The following is a 20,255-nucleotide window of genomic DNA, read 5'->3' as shown; positions in this document are numbered from 1 at the left end:
GTTGAGAACAGCCATTTGATTGATAAGGCTATTGTAAGCCTCCTTTCGGTTTGCTGCGACACTGGCCTGTGCTCTGTTTGATGTAGTTGTGAATAGTCTTTCTTTCATATTGTCTGCCACTGCTTGGATGAACTGAGCAGACTTAATGATAGGACTCTTGCCAACTCTTAACTGCTCTCCCTTGAACTCCATCGCTTCCTCTGCCTGGCTGGCCTCAACTGCATGTGGTCCTGGGTACGTATTGAGGCTTTCTATTCGTTTGACATACGCTGTCATGATGTCATGGGCCTTTGGTAGAGTGATCTTCCTATTCTGCAGAATTTCTGACAAGTTCTTCAGTTCAGTCAGAACATCTACCATTATTGCAAGGCTTTTGACAAAGTTGATGGAGCACAACTTAGAAAGCAGGCCTTTGAATTTGGCCCTCTCTCTGCCGTCCCTTGTACCATCCTCTGATGCCTCACTGAAGTGTTGTGCCAAGGCTGGAAAAGAGTCCCAAACTGCAGAGACGGCCCTGAATGACCCAGCGGACACTGAACACTCGTCCAATCCTCCTCAGGGTGATGTGTAGGCTGTGAGCACATTCACTCAGCTCCCGTGTGTTTTTTGGTGACTGGCTATATAAAGAATACAGGCAGTCAAGGAAGGACTGGAAGTCTTTGGTTCCCCCTGTCACATCCAGTGCCTGGTCCACAGCTAGCTCCAGTCTGTGATTAAGGCAGTGCCAAAGTACAATGCCTGGGAAATCATCCTGGAGCAACTTCCCAACACCTGACTTCACTCCCAGCATTACACTGGCCCCATCACTGCAAAATCCAATGAAGACTTCCTGTAGCAACTCAATGGTGAAGCCATTCTTCAACAAACAATCCATGAGCTTTTCCTTGATGTGAGCAGCACACAGACTATCCAGCTCAACCAGGTCCAGTGGAAAGGCAATGGGCGCTGTGTCTCCATCAACACTAGCCTTCAGAAACACAATTAGTGTTGATTTGTGCCCAACAGTGGTTGACTCATCAGCCAATACTGTGATCTTACTCCTGGTGTCTTTTATCTTGTTCAGAAGTCCCCGTTTCATTTGTGATGACACATGATTAATTATATCAACACAGACAGTTTTGCTGTGCAAAACACGCCCTAAATCAGAGGAGTTAGCCTTCTGCAGGTCTATCAGACTTTCAAAGTCTGTGAAAGGCTTGTTGTTCTTGGCCACATAATATGCTGTCCTGAATACCTTGGCAGTAGACTCGAATGCAGACTGCTGACTTCTGGCATTCATGTTGAGAAGTGTGTCTTTCTTTGCTGTCTCAAGAATTTTGATTGCATCATTATGTGCTGTGGAGTCCCTGTGTTCTTTCATTTTTTTGCGCAGTGATGAAAGCTGGGATTCCCTTGAATTACCATTTGGGCCTATTTTTCCCTCAGCCCACTGAACAGCAATATTGACACCACGGGATGCTTGGACACCCAGATGCTTCACATCATGGCAGGAGGTACAGCCTAGCTTTCCATTGTGAGCGTACAGCCATTTATTTTTGGACCTGAACTCGTCATATTGTTCACGTTTCCATACAGAAGGGTAAGCAGGGCTAGCAGCATCACCTGTGCTTGCTTCTGGTGGTCCTGCTGTCACTTCTTCTGGGAGGGTCTCTTCCTCTTCCTCCTCCTCCCCCTGTGTCTCAACCTGCTCTGGATCTTCATACCTGGGCAGTGGTGTAAAGTAACTAATTACATTTACTCAAGTACTGTACTTTAGTAAAATGTTTAGGTACTTTTACTTTACTGGAGTATTTCCAATTGTCTATACTTTTACTTTACTCCACTACATCTCAGAGGCAAATATTGTACTTTTACTCCACTACAATTATTTGAAAACTTTAGTTACTTTGCAGATATACATTATTACATTACAAGTAAGACGCGCGAACGCGGTAAGCGAACGCAAAAAAAGAAAAAAATGAAAAAAAATATATATATTTTTTTTTTAATCTGCGTTAAAAGGAGCATCTTAGAAAAATACAAATTCACAAAAAAAAAACTTGGAATGTTTTTGAACAATTCAACAAAGTGTTTGAAGTGCCTGTTTCACCCACTTCCGGGGGGCGGAGCCAAAATCCGAGCCCGATGTATTTGTTCGTAGACCCCCACTTAGGGGGGGTAGAAAAAGTTTGGGAGCGATTCGGGCACTTTTCATTTAACATGGGGTTTCAATGGGGAGTTTTTAGGAGCCTTCTCCGGGGCGTGGCTTCCGGGGGAAGGGGCGGGCTTAAACGCAACCTTGACAGGTGTGTTCAGTTTTCAAAGACCTTTCATTTGATGTATGGTACGTCTAAATTGGACATTTACTTATCTCAGAGGAGCTGCACACAGGCAGTGCACACGGAGACACAGACAGAGACACAACCCAAGCAGGGTTACATAGTAAGCTCCACTTGGTCGGCAATAAATCATGAATTAATCCCTTTAGCCCTATTTTATACCTAGGCTATTTGAAAATAGCCGATCTACAAGCTCCACAAGCTTGTAGATTTGCTATTTTCAAACATTTTAGTAGTTTTACTTTTGGTACTTTAACACATTGATTGCCAAGATATTAAACATAGTTTTCTATCCCCGTGCCGGCGTATAATTACCTCAATCCGATGATATTTGAAACGCCGTGGAACCGACATTGTGTAAAAAAAACACACGGAAAAAGTTTCCTGTGAGTAGACGGAAGGATCTGTGTATCCATGGGAACGACAAGTTTCCAACCGCGATCCGCCATTTTGGAGCTTTGGTCCGCTGAAAACGGGTGGTTTTCAATGGAAAAAAAAGAAACTGAGTTACAGCCGTTTTTCTGAAAATCCCATCATTGGGGCGGATGGAAGTGACGTTTTTTGGAATGACGTCACATCCACATTGTTCTTCTCTGAGAGACGATCGATCATTCCAAAGCTGTGTTAGGTCGCCCCTTGTGGAATTTTCCCCAAAAAATGTAAAAACGAGTTAACTCGATCTAGGCAATCAAGCGATGGATTCTAAAAACGAGTTAACTCGATCTAGGCAATCAATGTGTTAAGTACATTTTGATACCAATACTTTTGTACTTTCACTCAAGTACATTTTCAATTCCAAACTTTTAACAGAGTGCTTTACATACATACATTGCAGTATTGATACTTTTACTTAAGTAATTGAGTACTTTTCCCACCACTGTACCTGGGCGTTGTTGTTCTACAAACTTTGTTTTTAACCACATTGTCAGCTTCTTCAACTCTGTCTTCTTTTCTCTTAAACATCTCAGTTAGTTTTCGTTGCATTGTGCTTCATTTATTTTTTAAATTGCATTCTTCATCAAAACAGTGTTTATTTCCCCTCGCGTTTCTTTTCTTTTCTTTTTTTTCTCCAGAAAAGACGTGTTGAACCAATCAGAACTAACTATGCTAGTCTGTCAGCCAACCAGAAACATGTTTTGAACGTTGGTGGGATTTAATTCGTCGTAAAGCCCGCCTTCTTTATCCGGTAATTTGCACACACACACATAGGCACGGATAAAGGCCGTTTCCGTATCCGTTTTATACCGGATCTTCAAGCTGCAAAGTGAATTGATCCCAGTCCAAGTTTCGTTTCGCTGGAGAGGACGAGACGCTTCTCGGCTCCGTAAAATAAATAAACACCGTAAAAATAGCACGGATTAAGCTGACACAAACACACAGTGGAACAATTGAAAAGCACTTTATTAGAAAATGTAATAATTGTGTATGTTAATCTGACGTTAGTAGATTATGTTTCCTTCTTGAACATGGCCATGGGTCTGTGGCAGGTTATTTAATATGGGATTTTCTCAACTACCTTCGAATTTTCCTTCGAACGGCGTTCCGGCACCTAATCTTTTACCGGAACGCCGTTCCGGACCGTGCCGGCCCACTTTCACCCCTGGGTGCACTAGAGTGGGCTAGAGAGGCACTAGAGTGGGCTAGAGAGGCACTAGAGTGGGCTAGAGAGGCACTAGAGTGGTCTACAGGTACACTAGAGTGGTCTACAGATGCACTAGAGTGGGCTAGAGATGCACTAGAGTGGGCTAGAGAGGCACTAGAGTGGGCTAGAGAGGCACTAGAGTGGTCTACATATGCACTAGAGTGGGCTAGAGAGGCACTGGAGTGGTCTACAGATGCACTAGAGTGGGCTAGAGAGGCACTGGAGTGGTCTACAGATGCACTAGAGTGGTCTACAGATGCAATAGAGTGGGCTACAAATGCACTACAATGGTGTACATACCACGACAGGGGTCTACAGATGCACTAGAGTGGTCTATAGATACAGTACAGCATTCTATAGATACAGTAGGTAGTCTATAGATGTAGTACAGTGGTCTCATACAGCTATAGATACAGTGCAGTGGTCTATATATACAGTACAGTGGTATATAGATGCAGTACAGTGGTTTATAGATTCAGTACAGTGATCTATAGATGCAGTACAGTGGTCAAGATGCAGTACATGATCTCATGCAGCTATAGATGCAGTGGTCTCATATAGAAAGAGATGCAGTACAGTGGTCTAGATACAGTACAGTGGTCTCGTGCATGCAGCTATAGATACAGTACAGTGGTCTCATACAGCTATAGATACAGTACAGTGGTCTCATACAGCTATAGATGCAGTATAGTGGTCTCATACAGCTATAGATACAGTACAGTGGTCTCATACAGCTATAGATACAGTAGAGTGGTCTCATACAGCTATATATACAGTGATAGGTTCTTGATCGTTATCTTAAACCCCCTTGCTGTTTATCACACACAGATAAAGAAGACACGTGACACACGAGATCTCTTTTACTCGTACGAGGATTGTAAACGACCATGTATCTCACTGGACACGATCCCAACTTACAATGGCGCATCCTCCCCTCTACCAAGCACTTTATTATCACAAGACAGGAGAGAGGAGGAGACAGTGGAGTGGAATTCTACTAGCTGATAAGGACTGTCAGACATATTACACATTGGATTAATACATTGCAGGAATTCCATTAAATGAATACAAATCAAAGAAAGAACTTATATACACACATTATAATATATATCTCTGTACACAGATATTATAAACTGGTCCTAACATTCCCTCCTGTTGTTCATTTAATTAATACTTCTGAACATCACATTTCAAAATGAACATCATAACAGGATTTTTATTAATCAACCCAACAACTCAAACATTTGCCTCTTCGCTTCCAGTGGCCTTGGGACTAACTTTCTATGTCACTCTCAAATAGGGCTTGAAAGGAATACACACTCTCGTGTGGAGTGGAGCACTTGGGACAAATATCGTCATCAGTCTAAGACAACGCCGCATGTCTGCACGACCTTCTCATTGACCATACACTAATGGTCTTGCTTTGCGTCACTAACATTCTTGGAATTAATGTCATCTGAAATAAAAAAACACCACATGTCCTTTTTATCAGAAACGCAGACCCCTCCACTCGCAGCAGTCAAAAGGTCAAGAGTCCATCTATTCTGGACGGCCATTAACGACGCTGACTCAAACTCACGGTTTTGGGCCTCTTCAAATTGTCATTGTAGCATTGAGGAACAGGCTACGTCTATAGTTAATTGTCTCTACACGTAACATAAGCTTTCCCACTCCAAGATGGGGAAAGAGAGACAAACCAACCTTATTGGCACGGGATTACCAGTGAGATTGTATTTTTCTTACAACCTCCAATTCTTAGTTGATCTAAACAAACACGGGGGAGTCAGCATTAATGTCTGTTGACAATTGTGTTCGTTGATCTGACCCTTCTTCACAGAGCCAGCGTGGACATAACAAAGGTTAGGCTTCCGAGTGACATACAGGCTTAACAGTGCTATTTAGGGCGTATTTCAACTGATGGTACGGTTTACACGGCAAATAGCTGCTGTTAGTTCAAAGTCATTTTCTCCCAAGGCTCACCAGCGATATTGGATTTCGAGGCATGTCACTTCTCATGACCAGTTGTGTGAAGCAGATATATTTATATGTGTGCAAACATAAACATTCACATTTTAGTCTTAGCGATTTGATTAGCGTAAAAATATACCTATATATATTTAGATTTAGACGGTGAGAAACATTTTCGTCAACACTCCTCGATTTACGAGTAACTTTAATAATACAAATATATAATACACTCATAGAAATTAAAAAAACTCACAAAAATACCAGGGGTGCAATTCTACGTGTAATAGGAATGGGGAAGGGGATTATTCTAATGGGAGTCTTCTCCAGGTTTGGGTCTGACCGTAGCGCTATCAGCTCGGCCCCACCCGCTGCTGGCTTTAGCACTCCTATTACTTTAATGTCTGATAATGTTCGAACCAATTTACAGTGGCCTTTTGTGGATCCAAATAACACGTTTCACAGCAATTGTGTTGGTGACCAGGACTCGGAACGGACCCTCTCAGCGCAGAGTTGGTCCTGGTCCTGTCGCTTGATGATCTTTATCACGGCATGCAGATCACCAGTGCTTCAGTCCCTGTAGGGAGAGAGAAAAGACTAGACAGATAATTTGCACTTTGGACTATTTTCATGTAAAGCTCCACTAATGTGATGCATTATGGCTATGGCCGTTTTGACACATCTGTACTTCAATCTAGTTTTACAGTATCATCACTTTTCAATAAGTGGAAATAATAGTCTTACATATGGCCTTTCGTTACCTTTTCATTGTCTAAAAACATGTACAAAACTGTTTAGCATAATTTTGAAAATTATAAGTGTGAAAATGCTGCTTAATTATATATTATATGTGTACCATCCCTCCTGTTTGAGATATGACCTATGGTCATGACTCAACTTCAGATCCTAAGTGTGAAATGGTCTGTGTCACTGGTGGCAGACATAACAAATAAAAACTCCCATCTGAAGCGCGACTAGGTTCCTTTGCTATCTTATCTACATAAACGTTTCCCAGGCGTAAAAGTGCCTCTGCTAGTCTACTGTGCAGCAAAAAATAAACAAAGTAGAAACTGCATCTTGGCTATTATTGTAGAGTCAGACATTTAACATCGATGCCCTTAGCGGCCTTGGGGTTCAAAAATACCACAACGAACTTTAGTGAGATGAGGTTGAGTACATATCAAAAATTTACACAGGTTCCAGGTCTTAATGGGTTAAGAGACATTTGGAGTAAAACCTAGAGGCCTTAACTTAGCACCTTACTCTTTCAACAAGACATAAATCATTTAAAAAAACTTCTTTAACTTCAGCAGTTTGGATAAAGGACTTAGTATAATCAGGAAGGGCCAACACAGAGACCAAAATGTGCATCATCTGTCTTAACTTAACAAAAACGTCTGCTGCCAACGCAATTCAAACTATATGGGGCATACTGCAAGGAGCTCTCTCTTATTCTTGTGTTTTTGGTGCTTGTATCTAAGCTGCTCTTCTATCTGAATGTAAACAGTGGCCTGCTACTCTTCCCCCACACTTTCACATGTGGGAGCTTCTACTACTAAATCAACACAAGAGTAACGTGAGACTTGAACCTGAGACCGTGGCCTAAACATTTAGCTATTTCCCTTGAGAAAATGGCTGGACTGTTAACAAACTCTTGCTGATACTTAAATGAGTAGAAATACTTAAACAATGAGTACAGATACTTTAGAGTTCCCAAACTGAGTAAAAATACTTTAAATGAGTAGTTTGCCTCTGGCTTTCTCCTTTTTCTCTCTTTCTTGGCTTGACTTCACTGACACACACACGCACACGCACGCACACACACACACACTCACGCACAGGCAGGCTCACTCGAGCGCACACACACACTCCAGTAATCAGTCTCTGTCTCTCTGTCTCTCTCTCTCTCACGCACACATGTGAACACACACACACATGCAGACAGTCAGACAGACACACTCACTCCTCTCACACACACAGTACCTGACACTCTCCAACGTAAGTGACGTCATTCCACATGCTTCAAACACACACAGTCTTTTCGGTACATGAAACTACACACATGCACGTATACAAGCACACACGCACGTCATAACCCATTTGTTCACACTACTTTTGCTACCCTTCACACTTTACATATAGTACATATGTATTACACCCAAACACCACATTCACTTACAATTCATGTACACTAACACCTGAACACACATGCACACTCTTACACGTACAATTTCTCTTTCTTCCTCTTCTCTCTCACTCTCATTTAAACATCACTCCTTACATGTCGTTGTGCACCACGACATGGAATTTTGAAATGTTTAAATGATTACTGCATCTATTTGGGGCATTCATACAGATCACAAAAATGCACATTCCACTCTCTCATTCACACATCTTTTAGACAAAACAAAACGTTTTCTTCTTACTACAATCTCTCTCTTTGTAGCTGTCGCTCTGATGCGCACAGCCTCCTAGCTTCTTCTCTTTCTCTCTTCTCTAATCATCCCAGCCAGACATATTGCATGACTCGCAAAGAGCCAGTCCGAAGAGAAGATGGCCCTTACGACCACATATACAACATGAGTTGGGGGCCCTTGGTTGGCCTTTCTCTTTCCTCGTATCATCCCATCCATGTACTGTTGTGCTTGATATACAATCAGCCACAAAATGGCCTAAACGACCACACCTAAAACATGAGTTGGGGGCCCTTGGTTGGCCTCTCTTCTTGCCCTGCTTTGGCTTATTTCCTTCGTTGGTAACATCGACTACAATCACTTGTTTCACAGGAGCACCTGTATCTTCTTTTTCCTTCTCCATATTAGCAGTCAATTACTATTATGTGGGTGAAAACTTAAATATGTGTGGTTCTTATAATGTTCTGTTCAATGTGTAGAAATTATTTTAATCACTGTAAATATCTTGTTCTTATCCTAACTAAGTGTATTTCAACGTTTATCTAGGCACTGCTGTATACTGGTCAAAAACTGTATCACACCCAAATATTCACCAATGTTTACCACGTGTGGACTAGCCCAGGGGATCTGCTAACTTATCACATTCAAACCACACACCGTACACCCCTGAGAGTCTTATGGGGGTTATACAAGATATATAGACTAAACATAGACAAAAGGATCAGCCCTGGAGGGTCCACTACGTGTCGACTTGCCCCAAAGGATAATTCACTAAATCCTCCGGAGGGAGCTATCAGACTCTTTATCTTTTAACTACCGTGACTCTCTCTTGCACTCACACAAAACTCGTTTCTCAGTATACAATTGCAGATAATAAAATGCAGTGGCCCTCGCCACTACAACACAACTAGAATGTAGTGGCTTATCTATGCACAACTACAACACACTTGTCAATATTACACCTAAGTAATAACAACAATATGTCCACACCAGGACCACTTACATGTTTCTTATAGGCGTGTGATCACGTTCAGATTTCGGCAGTCGTTCGTCGAAGAGAAGATTTCGGACTGGTGAACACCGGCCTGGTGTGACTTTACACCCCAGGGCTTGCAGGACCCTCTCAGATCTCTGGCTATCGATAGACTTGCGATGCGTCCTCTTCTCCTCTTCCAAAAACGACGTAGAAATCCGACACGAAGGACCAGTGAAATGATAGGTTCTTGATCGTTATCTTAAACCCCCTTGCTGTTGATCACACACAGATAAAGAAGACACGTGACACACGAGATCTCTTTTACTCGTACGAGGATTGTAAACGACCATGTATCTCACTGGACACGATCCCAACTTACAATGGCGCATCCTCCCCTCTACCAAGCACTTTATTATCACAAGACAGGAGAGAGGAGGAGACAGTGGAGTGGAATTCTACTAGCTGATAAGGACTGTCAGACATATTACACATTGGATTAATACATTGCAGGAATTCCATTAAATGAATACAAATCAAAGAAAGAACTTATATACACACATTATAATATATATCTCTGTACACAGATATTATAAACTGGTCCTAACATACAGTACAGTGGTCTCATACAGCTATAGATACAGTACAGTGGTCTCATACAGCTATAGATACAGTAAAGTGGTCTCCTTTTTTACAATAGGCGGAAATTACATATTTGTACTGCATGCAATAAACTGCATGATTCTTGCCCAAAACTGCATGAGATTGGCATACATGTGGCATTTATGTACAGGGGAGGCTTGTAGGTATACATGTAACCCATTTCAATTCACTTATATCAAGGTGACAGCTCAGGGGACCATTTGGAAAACAGTGATGGCCGTTTTTCCCTCGACAAAATGTTGTCTAACTTTGAATCCTTAGGTATTTAGCCCCCTTCCCGACAAGGTAGCATGACAAGGTTGGTCCCATTGGAAACCTGAGGTTGTCTAGAATCAAATGGTATCGCTATCTTTGGGCTACGTCTAAATTTGAGCATGCCACAGTCTCCGAAAGACAGTCTCGCTGGCGTTTCAGCCAGCAATCCTGCAGGTCTCATAGGGGTAATAAAACATTGAAAACTAGAAAAAGTGCTCCTCGGAGCACAGGTCTCCGCCAGGTCAGGTAAGTTATTGTGGCCTCCTGGTGGCGCTATAATAGGCCAATGTGAAAAGGGTGGCATTTCTTCCTCGGCCTAGTGGGAATGTGCGTGCAATTTTTCACGGAAATCGCACACCGCGTTCATGATTTCAGACATTTTGTTCAAAATGGACCAATCCTGCAAACTTTGGAAGTCAACCTTAGTCAATCAGGATGGAATATGAAATATGGGACAGATGCGTCTTGATCACATGACTATAGAGATACTGTGTACCGATTTGCGTGATGTTTGGATAAAATCTGAAGGATTAATATCCAAAAATGTATTTGACATAAGTCGGCCTCCTGGTGGCGCTGTAAAAAGCAGATGTGAAAAATGCAGTGCAGATGTTTTTCCTTGGCTTCTAGGGAGTAGGCGTGCAAAGTTTCACGCAGATCGGTGCAGTTATAGTTAAAAATGCAAATCGGCCTGTTATAGCGCCACCATGAGGCTGATGTGAAAAGTTTTAAGTGCCATTTCTTCCTCGGCCTAGTGGGAATGTGCGTGTGCAATTTTATGGAAATGGCAAGCTGCGTTCATGATTTGAGGCAGTTTGTTCAAAACGGACCAATCCTGCAAACTTTGGATGGTAACCTTAGCCAATGAGGATGTAATATGGGAAATCGGGCAGATCAGGGTTGATCACATGACTATAGAGATACTGTGTACCGATTTGCATGACGTTTGGATAAAATCTGTAGGAGTAATAGAAAAAAATGGGTTTTGCACAAATCGGCCTCCAGGTGGCGCTATAACAGGCCCATGTGAAAAATTTGAGGCAGAGGTTCTGAATTGGCATCCAGGGAGTGTGTGTGCACAGTTTCGCAGCGACCGGGCCAACGGTGCCGGAGATTTGGTGCTAACACACAGACAGGACACACGGACGGACACACGGACACACGGACACACGGACACACGGACGGACGGACAGGGGCGAAAACATACTCTCTCGCCATGCCTTTCGGCCTGGCGGAGACAAAAACACACTTTGGACCACTTTTTTTCTTGGGATCATCAAAATCCCTGTATTAGAGGTCCTATGGATGCCAAAAATCTAAACTAGAAAAAAAAATAAGAGGGTACGCGTGGACCCCTCCTAGGGCCTCTACTAAAAGTACACCGTCCCAGAGTGTAGAAGAGAGAGTAACGTCACGCTTTGATCTCGCCGCAAAGCAGGCTCCTATGGGCTATAGTTCCAAACACTGGAACTATCTCATTGAGATAGACAGAGCACTTCCGCATTCCATTCTTACAATGGGAGTCAACGCTAGTGTCATAACTCTCTTATACGGCTCTGCACCGTCCGTATGTCACTGATCACATGACCTCAACAATTAATTCTCCAGTTCTAGGCAACATAGAGGGGGGGGGGACTTTTTCTTATTTCCACACAACAGCTCTAAGGTGTATAGAGACACACGGCCGGAAGCGGAAGGCCTACAAATTCACGCCCACTTTTGAGACAGCGCCGCTACTCAAGGTCCTTTAGAACGATGAACTGCACCTGCCAATGCATTCCCTATGAGAGGATATGAGAGTTAGCCTACTTTTAAAATTATCCTGCATTAACTGAAGACGATATTGATTTAAATAAAGATATGTTTCCAAATGTATGGAGTGTCTTTGTCAACATATCTTCTTGTTTTCTTAATAGTTGATGTGTTTCACATTCAATTTGCCACTTTAACGAGTTACCCATAATGTTAACACAGCAGAGGCGAGACGGCAGACAGACAAGTTGTCGCATTTCAGTGACATCACTGTCTTTACGAGCGCCGAGCGCCGACCAGTGGCGTACCCACTGTAGAGACAGGACAGGCGGTCGCCTGCCCAACTAAGATCTCGCCTCCCCTAAAAAAACAAATAACCCGAAAAGGTGTGCTTAATGTCCTGCGTGCTTAATGTCCTCAAAGTCCAACAAGCTTTGAACTGAGCAGATTGGACCTTCTGTTCCAGAGATAATGACCAAAACATCTTGAAAACTGCCACTTTCGCCAGTTTTCTGGGTATTGAAAACCTCAAGGGGTGCGTCCGTGACGTATATACCATGCGACCACTTAAACTCTAGATCTCCGATGCTAGCGGTTTTGACATACTGATGGAGTATATTATAGTATATTGTGGGTAGTATATCGAGATGACAGATATGGGACATTAAAAAGGATAAATTAAACAAATGGGACACTTTATTAGAACACAAAGAAAATCGCTACAGCTTCAGTAGTTAACCAGTGAAATTACGGTACGGTACTCATAGACATTGCATTGAGAGCTGCAGTTCATCGTTCTAAAGGACCTCGAGTAGCGGCTCTGTCTCAGAAGTGGGCGTGAATTTGTAGGCCTTCCGCTTCCGGTCGTGTGTCTCTATTAAAGACATAGTTCAATGTTAAAAATTAGTGGTATTCCCTTTTAAGTATTATTGTCTCCGCCAGGCCGAAGGCATGGCGAGAGAGTATGTATTGCACCCTGTCCGTCCGTCCGTGTGTGTGTGTGTGTCCGTCTGTCCGTGTGTCATTCTGTCATTCTGTGTACATCTAATCTCCAACACCGTTGGCTTGATTGCAGCGAAATTGTGCACACACACTCCCTGGATGCCAATTCAGAACCTCTGCCCCAAATCTTTCACAATTTTTTTGACAGTGCTCCTACAGATTCTGTCCCAAATGTTTTGAAATTCCGCAAATCATGAACGCAGCGTCCGATTGCAGTGAAACTTTGCACACTTATTCGCGCTGGTTGAGGAACAAATGCCACCCTTTTAACATTGACCTATTATAGCGCCACCCGGAGACCGAATTTTGCGAAACCTTTTTCTTTTATGTTACTCCTCAAAAATTCGTGAGCTTCTAGATTTCCTTTTCTCACTATTTTCAACTTTAAAAAAACAACTTTGCCAATAATGACATGCCCAAAATAAGGATTGATTATTAATCTATAAATATTAATAAATGATCAATTATACATATTTTTTTAAATAATCACTATTCAATCGATTAGTTTGATTAATTGTTGCACCCCTATATCCGTTTGTAGACTCAATGCATCTGCTCTTGAATTTAACAATAATTACGGATATGGCATTATGGCATTTATCTTTAGGGAGCTGTTGTAATTAATTATGTCCACAAGCAGAGGAGCTTGAGTGAAGAGGCTACCTATTAACATTAATAGTCTGTTGGGTTGCTGCTGACATTACAGATTTCATTAAATGTTTGGCTCAAATTTGTTACATGGGGAAAATTAAAGTTCATGGTTGCTTAATACTGTAGCTAGTTAGCTAGGCTCACAACTGGCTAAATAGGTGATTGCCTTGCCATTTGCATTTCTGAATTGTCTTCACACAAATGCACCTGATTTGCATCTTTGTGCCATAACAAAATAAAAAATGCCGATCAGTGCCGAAGATTAGCTGCTCACAGACGGACGGACGGACGGACGGTGACACACGGACGGACAGGGGTGAAAACATAGTCTCAGCCACGCCTTCGGCCTGGCTGAGCCTGGCGGAGTCCAAAATAAATATATAGCTGTATATATTGCAATAATAATGTGTGGTTGTCAGAAAATCCCAAGGCACACCTGGACTTGTCTCACGGCACACCATGTCTTAACAGTACTGGTCCATTAATAATGGACCAGTACTGTTACATATAGTATACACCAGTATGAAAGTTTTATTTATAGCCAAGACACAAGAAATAAAACTGATTCCCATGTTAATTCCAGAGGTAAACTCATGCTGCCGAGCTCTCTTTTCAACAAGCCAAATACCAATTAGTGTAATGTAAGGCAGGAAGAGGGTGACCTCTCTTGACAAATGGCTCCCCTCCAGAAGGCCAAAGCCCCTACACCAAGCAATAAATATAAAATAGGATTACATTTTCATAATTCCACATATACATCTCAGCATATCTAAGAAAATATTGGACACAAACAGCCCACACTTACACTTAAACCCCCCCTTAAACCCTATATATTTCATAGACTGGGGTTCCCCAGGGCTCAGAGTGCCCTTTCTGGCTGAACTAAGCACTTTAATAAGTTGAAAATAGCTATCATTTTTGCAATAGTTTTCATCAACTGTCCAGTCACGACTGTACACAAACACAGAGCTGCTCCTTGTCCGAGCTGATGGTCTCGCTACGCCCCACTATCAGCGGCCATCGTGGCACCCATACACCGGACTTCTACCACCAGCGTCCTAGTCCTTCCTCCTCTTCTGTCTATTAAAACAGTATGTCACCTAATATTGTCTAAAATAATTACATCTTATTCGCTATGGACACTGTGGAGTTGTATTTTCTTAAAGGCTGGCCTAATAATATATCGGAACTCTGAGCGAGTTGTGGTCCAGTAGCGTGGGCACCAGGTGACACAAAGCAAGCAGCCATGCCCAGAAAGCAGAGCTGTCAGACTATCCCTCGGTACATTATCTGACACCAAATAATGCTTTTGGATTTTCTCTTTTCACTAAATGTCATACTTGCACAGAGCCTGAGAAACACATCATTATGTTTGCTTAATTAACTAGGGAAGAGGGTGATGTGTATATGCTTCTATATATTTTTTTTATCTATCTCAGATATTATGAACATCATTATTAACATGATAAAAAAACAGTGTAGTAACACAATCATAAGTTTACTTGTTTAAATTATTATTATGAAAATGTACCTTGTTGTACAACATTAGACTGATAGCAGTATACTATACGAACATTATTAAAGGAGACAGTCCCACCTAGTGGTGGAAAACTGACCTCTAGTGCTTTGGTAATACACCTAGGAAAAAGTAGGTCTCTCTATGCCATATACGTAATAGTACTCTGTCGTGTTTTAACACTGTTTCGAAGTAACTAAATGCAGAGAGGAATGTTTAAGGTTGTGCTCTTGTATGCGGAGAAGAAAACAGCATCATACAATCCACAGTATGATGGAGGAACACACAGGAGGTACAGAATTTTGTGTTTTGATCTCAAATTTATATGTAGCCAGTCTACAGTCATTCATCAACATTCTTCCTCAACCTTGAAAAACTGATGAGTCAGCCGTGATCAAGTACAGGCCTGAGGAGCGCTGATAAGGAAAGTATTTTTTTTCAAATTCAAGTTTGTTCAACTTCTGAACATCAAACCAGCACAGCTATTCCCTCATCTGTGTTCTCTTCAATGGGACACACTGTGCTGACAAAGCCTCTAAACGTACATTTAGGACCATATGATTAACAAGCTGATAATCTCCCATATGTGGCTAGGTGACGCAACAATCAGCCCATTCACAGTGCTTCAAAAGACACTTTGAGGAACTATGCAGTAACTTGTCAACGATGTATGAGTCAAGTAAAAAAATAAAAATCATTATTACGCTGGCTGTGATGGCATCGAGGTTATGAAGCTTGATGAAACTGGATGAAAATGCAACAAGCAACCAAAAAGTAATAGGCTGAATGTGCAGAAACTTATCAAAGTCGATCTCAAATCTTACTTTTGTTGGAACAGAACAGCAAAACCATTGTAAAAAAAGAAGTTGAGTTCAAGGTATAACAATAAATGCCAAGGACAACCACTTAAATTAAATTAGCCATTAATGTGGCATTTTGTGATGCTGACCTAATCTGTCACGGCATACTGCAGAATCACAACATTTGAATCATGCTTCTTTTTTCTTTTTTCTTGCACTCTGTAATCATTGCGCTCGCTCTACATTGAACACCACCAAATAAGAACTGTTCACAAATATTATCCATTCATTGTTTTAGTCAGTGGTGTCAACCAACACTTCAGAAAGAGACTGAACGTGCAATGTGCCCTTGAGCAAGACAGTCATCTCCTACACTGCTTTTCTCCTGGGGTGGATGTGGACAGGCTTATTGAGCCTGGCCACTGTTTGGAAATGTTGCAACTTCTCTATCTACATTTCAATTGCTGGTAAAAAAAAACTAAATTCAATCAGTTCAATCAGCTCTCTAGCTTAAGAGCATAGCTCAACCAAATGACCCACGATAATGATGTTCAACATGTTTACAGAATGTGTGGATAACACATTCCGTAAACATGTTGAACGTGAGTGATGTCAACGTGAAGTGTTGACCTATACATTTGGATGGAATTTTATAGTTCATATTCTATTGTTCATCAAATTACTCTGAATATGATCCCAACAATATTGTTCGCCACTGTTGCGTTCAAAATATTCATAGTTATAGCTATCGTTATTGCTGTGGATGGCCCATAAGTCAACACTAAAGGCGGTTACACACCGGCGAATATGCGAATATATGCAAAATTCTGACTCGTTCCGAAAAATTAAAATACGCTTTTTTCGCTCCGCGAAACTGGTGTGGAAGCTTGCATTGACTTTATAAGGTTTAAAAGAAAAACGTATTATTCGCATGAAAAAAATCGCCCCGTGTGTAAGTACCTTAAGGAGTAAGGACAAGCCTCAAGCCAAGCCTTATCTAATGATATAAATATGGAATAACTCTTCTTTGTATCTTGGGATTGTATATATTTTTGTGTTTATTGCATCTATTGATCTCGGAAGCAAGTACACTCCATCTAATTTCGACTAGTAACACTAACAAATTGTGTGTTTTATCACACCTCTTGAATGTTATTGGGTCAAGTGATTACACCTGACCTATTATTCTCTCTGCCAATTGGTGGTTAGATCCTACCTGCACTCCCATTTCCTGATTTATCCTGATGAATATCATTTGGCGATCGAAACACTGATCTCTGCTATAAGCAGTTGGAGCAAATAACAGTGTGCAGACTCTATTATTATTCTTATAAATATGAAATAGACCTTGTCAGTGGAATTGACTTTCTCGGGAACAGCTTGGGTGCTAGTTTATTTCCTGTCAGCTACTGATATTCAAACACTGCAACAGGAAATAAACTTGGACCCATTTAGAAAGCTTATGTTGTGTGAAAAGGTCTATATACTGTAAGATTGCAGCACTCCAACCCAAGTACCCAGTATACAGTTGTTGTTTTCTTCTCTGAGCCATTTACAGTTCCATGGCCTGAAAATATCAAGGAATTTGTACAGAGTGGAGAGCATTAAATCCTCAGCAGTGGATTGCGGCTGCCCTATAATGAGTATGAGTGTTATCCATTTCAAACTGATTTCCACGGTCATTTAACGGTTGAGCCTCTTAATGGAAAAAGACATCAATTCATTAAAGAAAAAGAGTGCACGTCATCTTTAAAGGAGTTGTGTGTTCAGTCCCAGCAGCACTTACCTGGGTCCTTCTCAAAGAAAAGACAGCAGTGAGTCTGTAGTAGCCATGGCAACACCTGGGACAGATGACAAAGACAGATGATGGATTTAGTACAATAAAGTTGAGTCACTGTTTTGCTGAATGGAGGGGAGTTTCACAATGCAGACAAACTGAATTAAATTCAGGGAAGGTATTGGTCCACCTCTACTGCGTGTGCGCGTGCGCGTGAGAGAGAGAGAGAGAGAGGGGGGGGGGTTAGAGGGACTATATAGGCTCTATATACTGTCCATTATTTTACCCTTGATTAAAGCCCACCTGCAGTCATTAAGGCTTAATGAAATGTACAATATAATGGACTGTAGCTCGAACACACACACACACACACAATCTGTACTACCGCGATTGTGACGGGCACGGACCGGTGCTCCCCACTCACACACACCTACACAGAATGAGTGGATCATTCAAGGCCATCGATTGATTACAGCAAGAAGACTGGAAAATGATTCAATGACTCATTCATGAGAATCGCCATGCAAAAAGGACAAGAAAAAAAAAACTTCCAGCCGTTTCTGAGAGCAGTGATTAAGTCTGTGCACAAATCAATGCACTAACAATTATTTTTCTCCCTTTCTTTTTTTGCAATACCTACAAATATGCTACCTCAAAACTTAGCCCTGAAACATGACTGTCATATCATGACAATCATGGATGAACTTCAACCTGGTGTTTGCACTTTTTCCCTTTTTGGTCCGTACCTCTACATAAACGCTCAGATTTCAAATATAAAGTGCTTACCCCATAGCCACGGATGTTACAATTCTGTACGGGACCTCAGAAGAACCCGTACCTTCCGTATTGTTCAATAAAAAGCATTTTAATCCAATCGGTGGCCGTTTTCTCATAGAGTTATAATGTATCAGAGTGCAATACACATCCCAACCGATAGGGTCGCCTAGTTGAAAGCAAATGGCGAAAATACGGCCATCGATTGGATTAAAATGCTTTTTACTGAACATACGGAAGATACGGGTACTTCTGCGGGCCCGTACAGAATTGTAACATCCGTGGCCATAAGTAAACACTTTATATTTGAAATATGAACGTTTATGTAGATGTACGGGCCGTAAATGGAGAAAGTGCAAACACCAGGTTGAAGTTCATCCATGACGGTCGTGACAGACAACCGTTGTGTATCCATGGCTACCTCAAAACTGTGATTATAAGTCATAACGCACTTGAAATATTTGCAATTGCCTTCGCTGAACCATGAAAACACACGGCAGTGCTCCACCACACCTACTAAACGTTACCTTTTTCAGCGCTGACATCTTCCGCCTCTGATATTATCAGTCACTTCTGAGCCAAACGCTGCTTAAGCAGGCGTTAAACTAATAAAAGGTGTTCATGTCCCCCCCTGACATCCAACATTGAAATCTTCACTGCCTGGCTCGTCTTTTAAGATCTCTGCGGCAGAGCATTCGCAGTTCTTCTCCATCATACAGCCTTTTCTGTGTCTTGTCCGACGCAAGGAGTCCTACAGCAGCAGACTTCATCATATCTGGAGATGACTTATTATTAGTGCATAGTGTTGTGAGCAGCACTGCATGCATCCGCGGCGGGCTGTTTGTTTCCACAGCCTTCTACCCACTGATAGCACTACAGCTCTTCACATGAAGGCAGCCTATATAAGACGCCATTTTTTTTTATAAAGTCTATCTACCAACATAGCCTACTTAATGTGACATAACAGAAATGTTTTTTTTTTTTTTTTTTTTTAGACAACAATAATATCAGAAACAACAATGAAGACATGTTTAAGTATTTAGTTTCGTTAATTACTTTATTTTTATATTTTCATTTTTGCTTCATTGAGTCTTTGCTGACATCAATGCAGACTGTCCAACAAGCAGCTAGGGGACTCAGTGGGGTGGTGCCACTGTGGTCTCAAAGTTCAAGAACTCTATGGAGACTATAGGCCTATAGCTTGATGAAAATTCTCCAACAACCCCCCGATCACACCCGCTTGTATTGAAACCTAAGCCACACTGCAAGCCATTGACCTTCAAAAAGGAAGAGGTTATCATGCAGTTGGAGCCTGGAGGCCTGTGGAATAGTGGAGCGAGACCATACATATTAATGCAGTAGGCTTTCCAATGAGAATTCCTTACAACTTTCAAATGTATTGTGAAACATCATTGCATTTGAAGCTTTTTACAGATTAGAGGGGGCCACTATAAAGTAACATGTAATCATTATTTTTTAAAGAATTATAGTAACTAAAGATACAGGCTGTCATCCTCCTTCCATTCCTAATTTTCAGATATCATGCACAACATCAAACAGTAAAAGGTTCCTATTACTTGTATGCTCTATGACATCTGGTGCATTGTTGTGCAACTCACAGGCTGTGTAAGTGACCTGAACTAACCTCCTGGTTCTTAGATCAGTAGTTCTAAAAGTGGGGTCCAGGGACCCTCAGCCCGGGTTCCAAATGGACCTCAGAGAGTATAAATGGAACCCTGCTATGGGTGATTTT

General features: G+C 41.7%; 1 protein-coding gene across 1 annotated transcript in view; it reads right to left on the bottom strand.

Moving 5' to 3' along the window:
* Positions 1-19,126, bottom strand: part of dlgap2b (discs, large homolog-associated protein 2b) — a gene marked incomplete at its 3' end in the record, with an annotated part of 135,984 nt that extends 116,858 nt beyond the window's left edge. The window contains exons 1-2 of the mRNA XM_080453634.1: positions 19,030-19,126; positions 17,738-17,792 (exon numbers count right to left, since the gene is read on the bottom strand). Of these exons, the coding sequence (XP_080309760.1) occupies positions 17,738-17,792; positions 19,030-19,047 (73 nt within the window). The 5' untranslated portion in view covers positions 19,048-19,126. The remainder of the gene's footprint in view (positions 1-17,737; positions 17,793-19,029) is intronic.
* Positions 19,127-20,255: the final 1,129 nt, after the last annotated feature.

This window comes from Gymnoscopelus braueri (assembly GCF_963280865.1).
Source record: "Gymnoscopelus braueri genome assembly, chromosome: 16".
Classification (NCBI taxonomy): domain Eukaryota; kingdom Metazoa; phylum Chordata; class Actinopteri; order Myctophiformes; family Myctophidae; genus Gymnoscopelus; species Gymnoscopelus braueri.
Note: the sequence above shows the minus strand (reverse complement) of the source record. Positions and strands in the feature narration are given on the sequence as shown.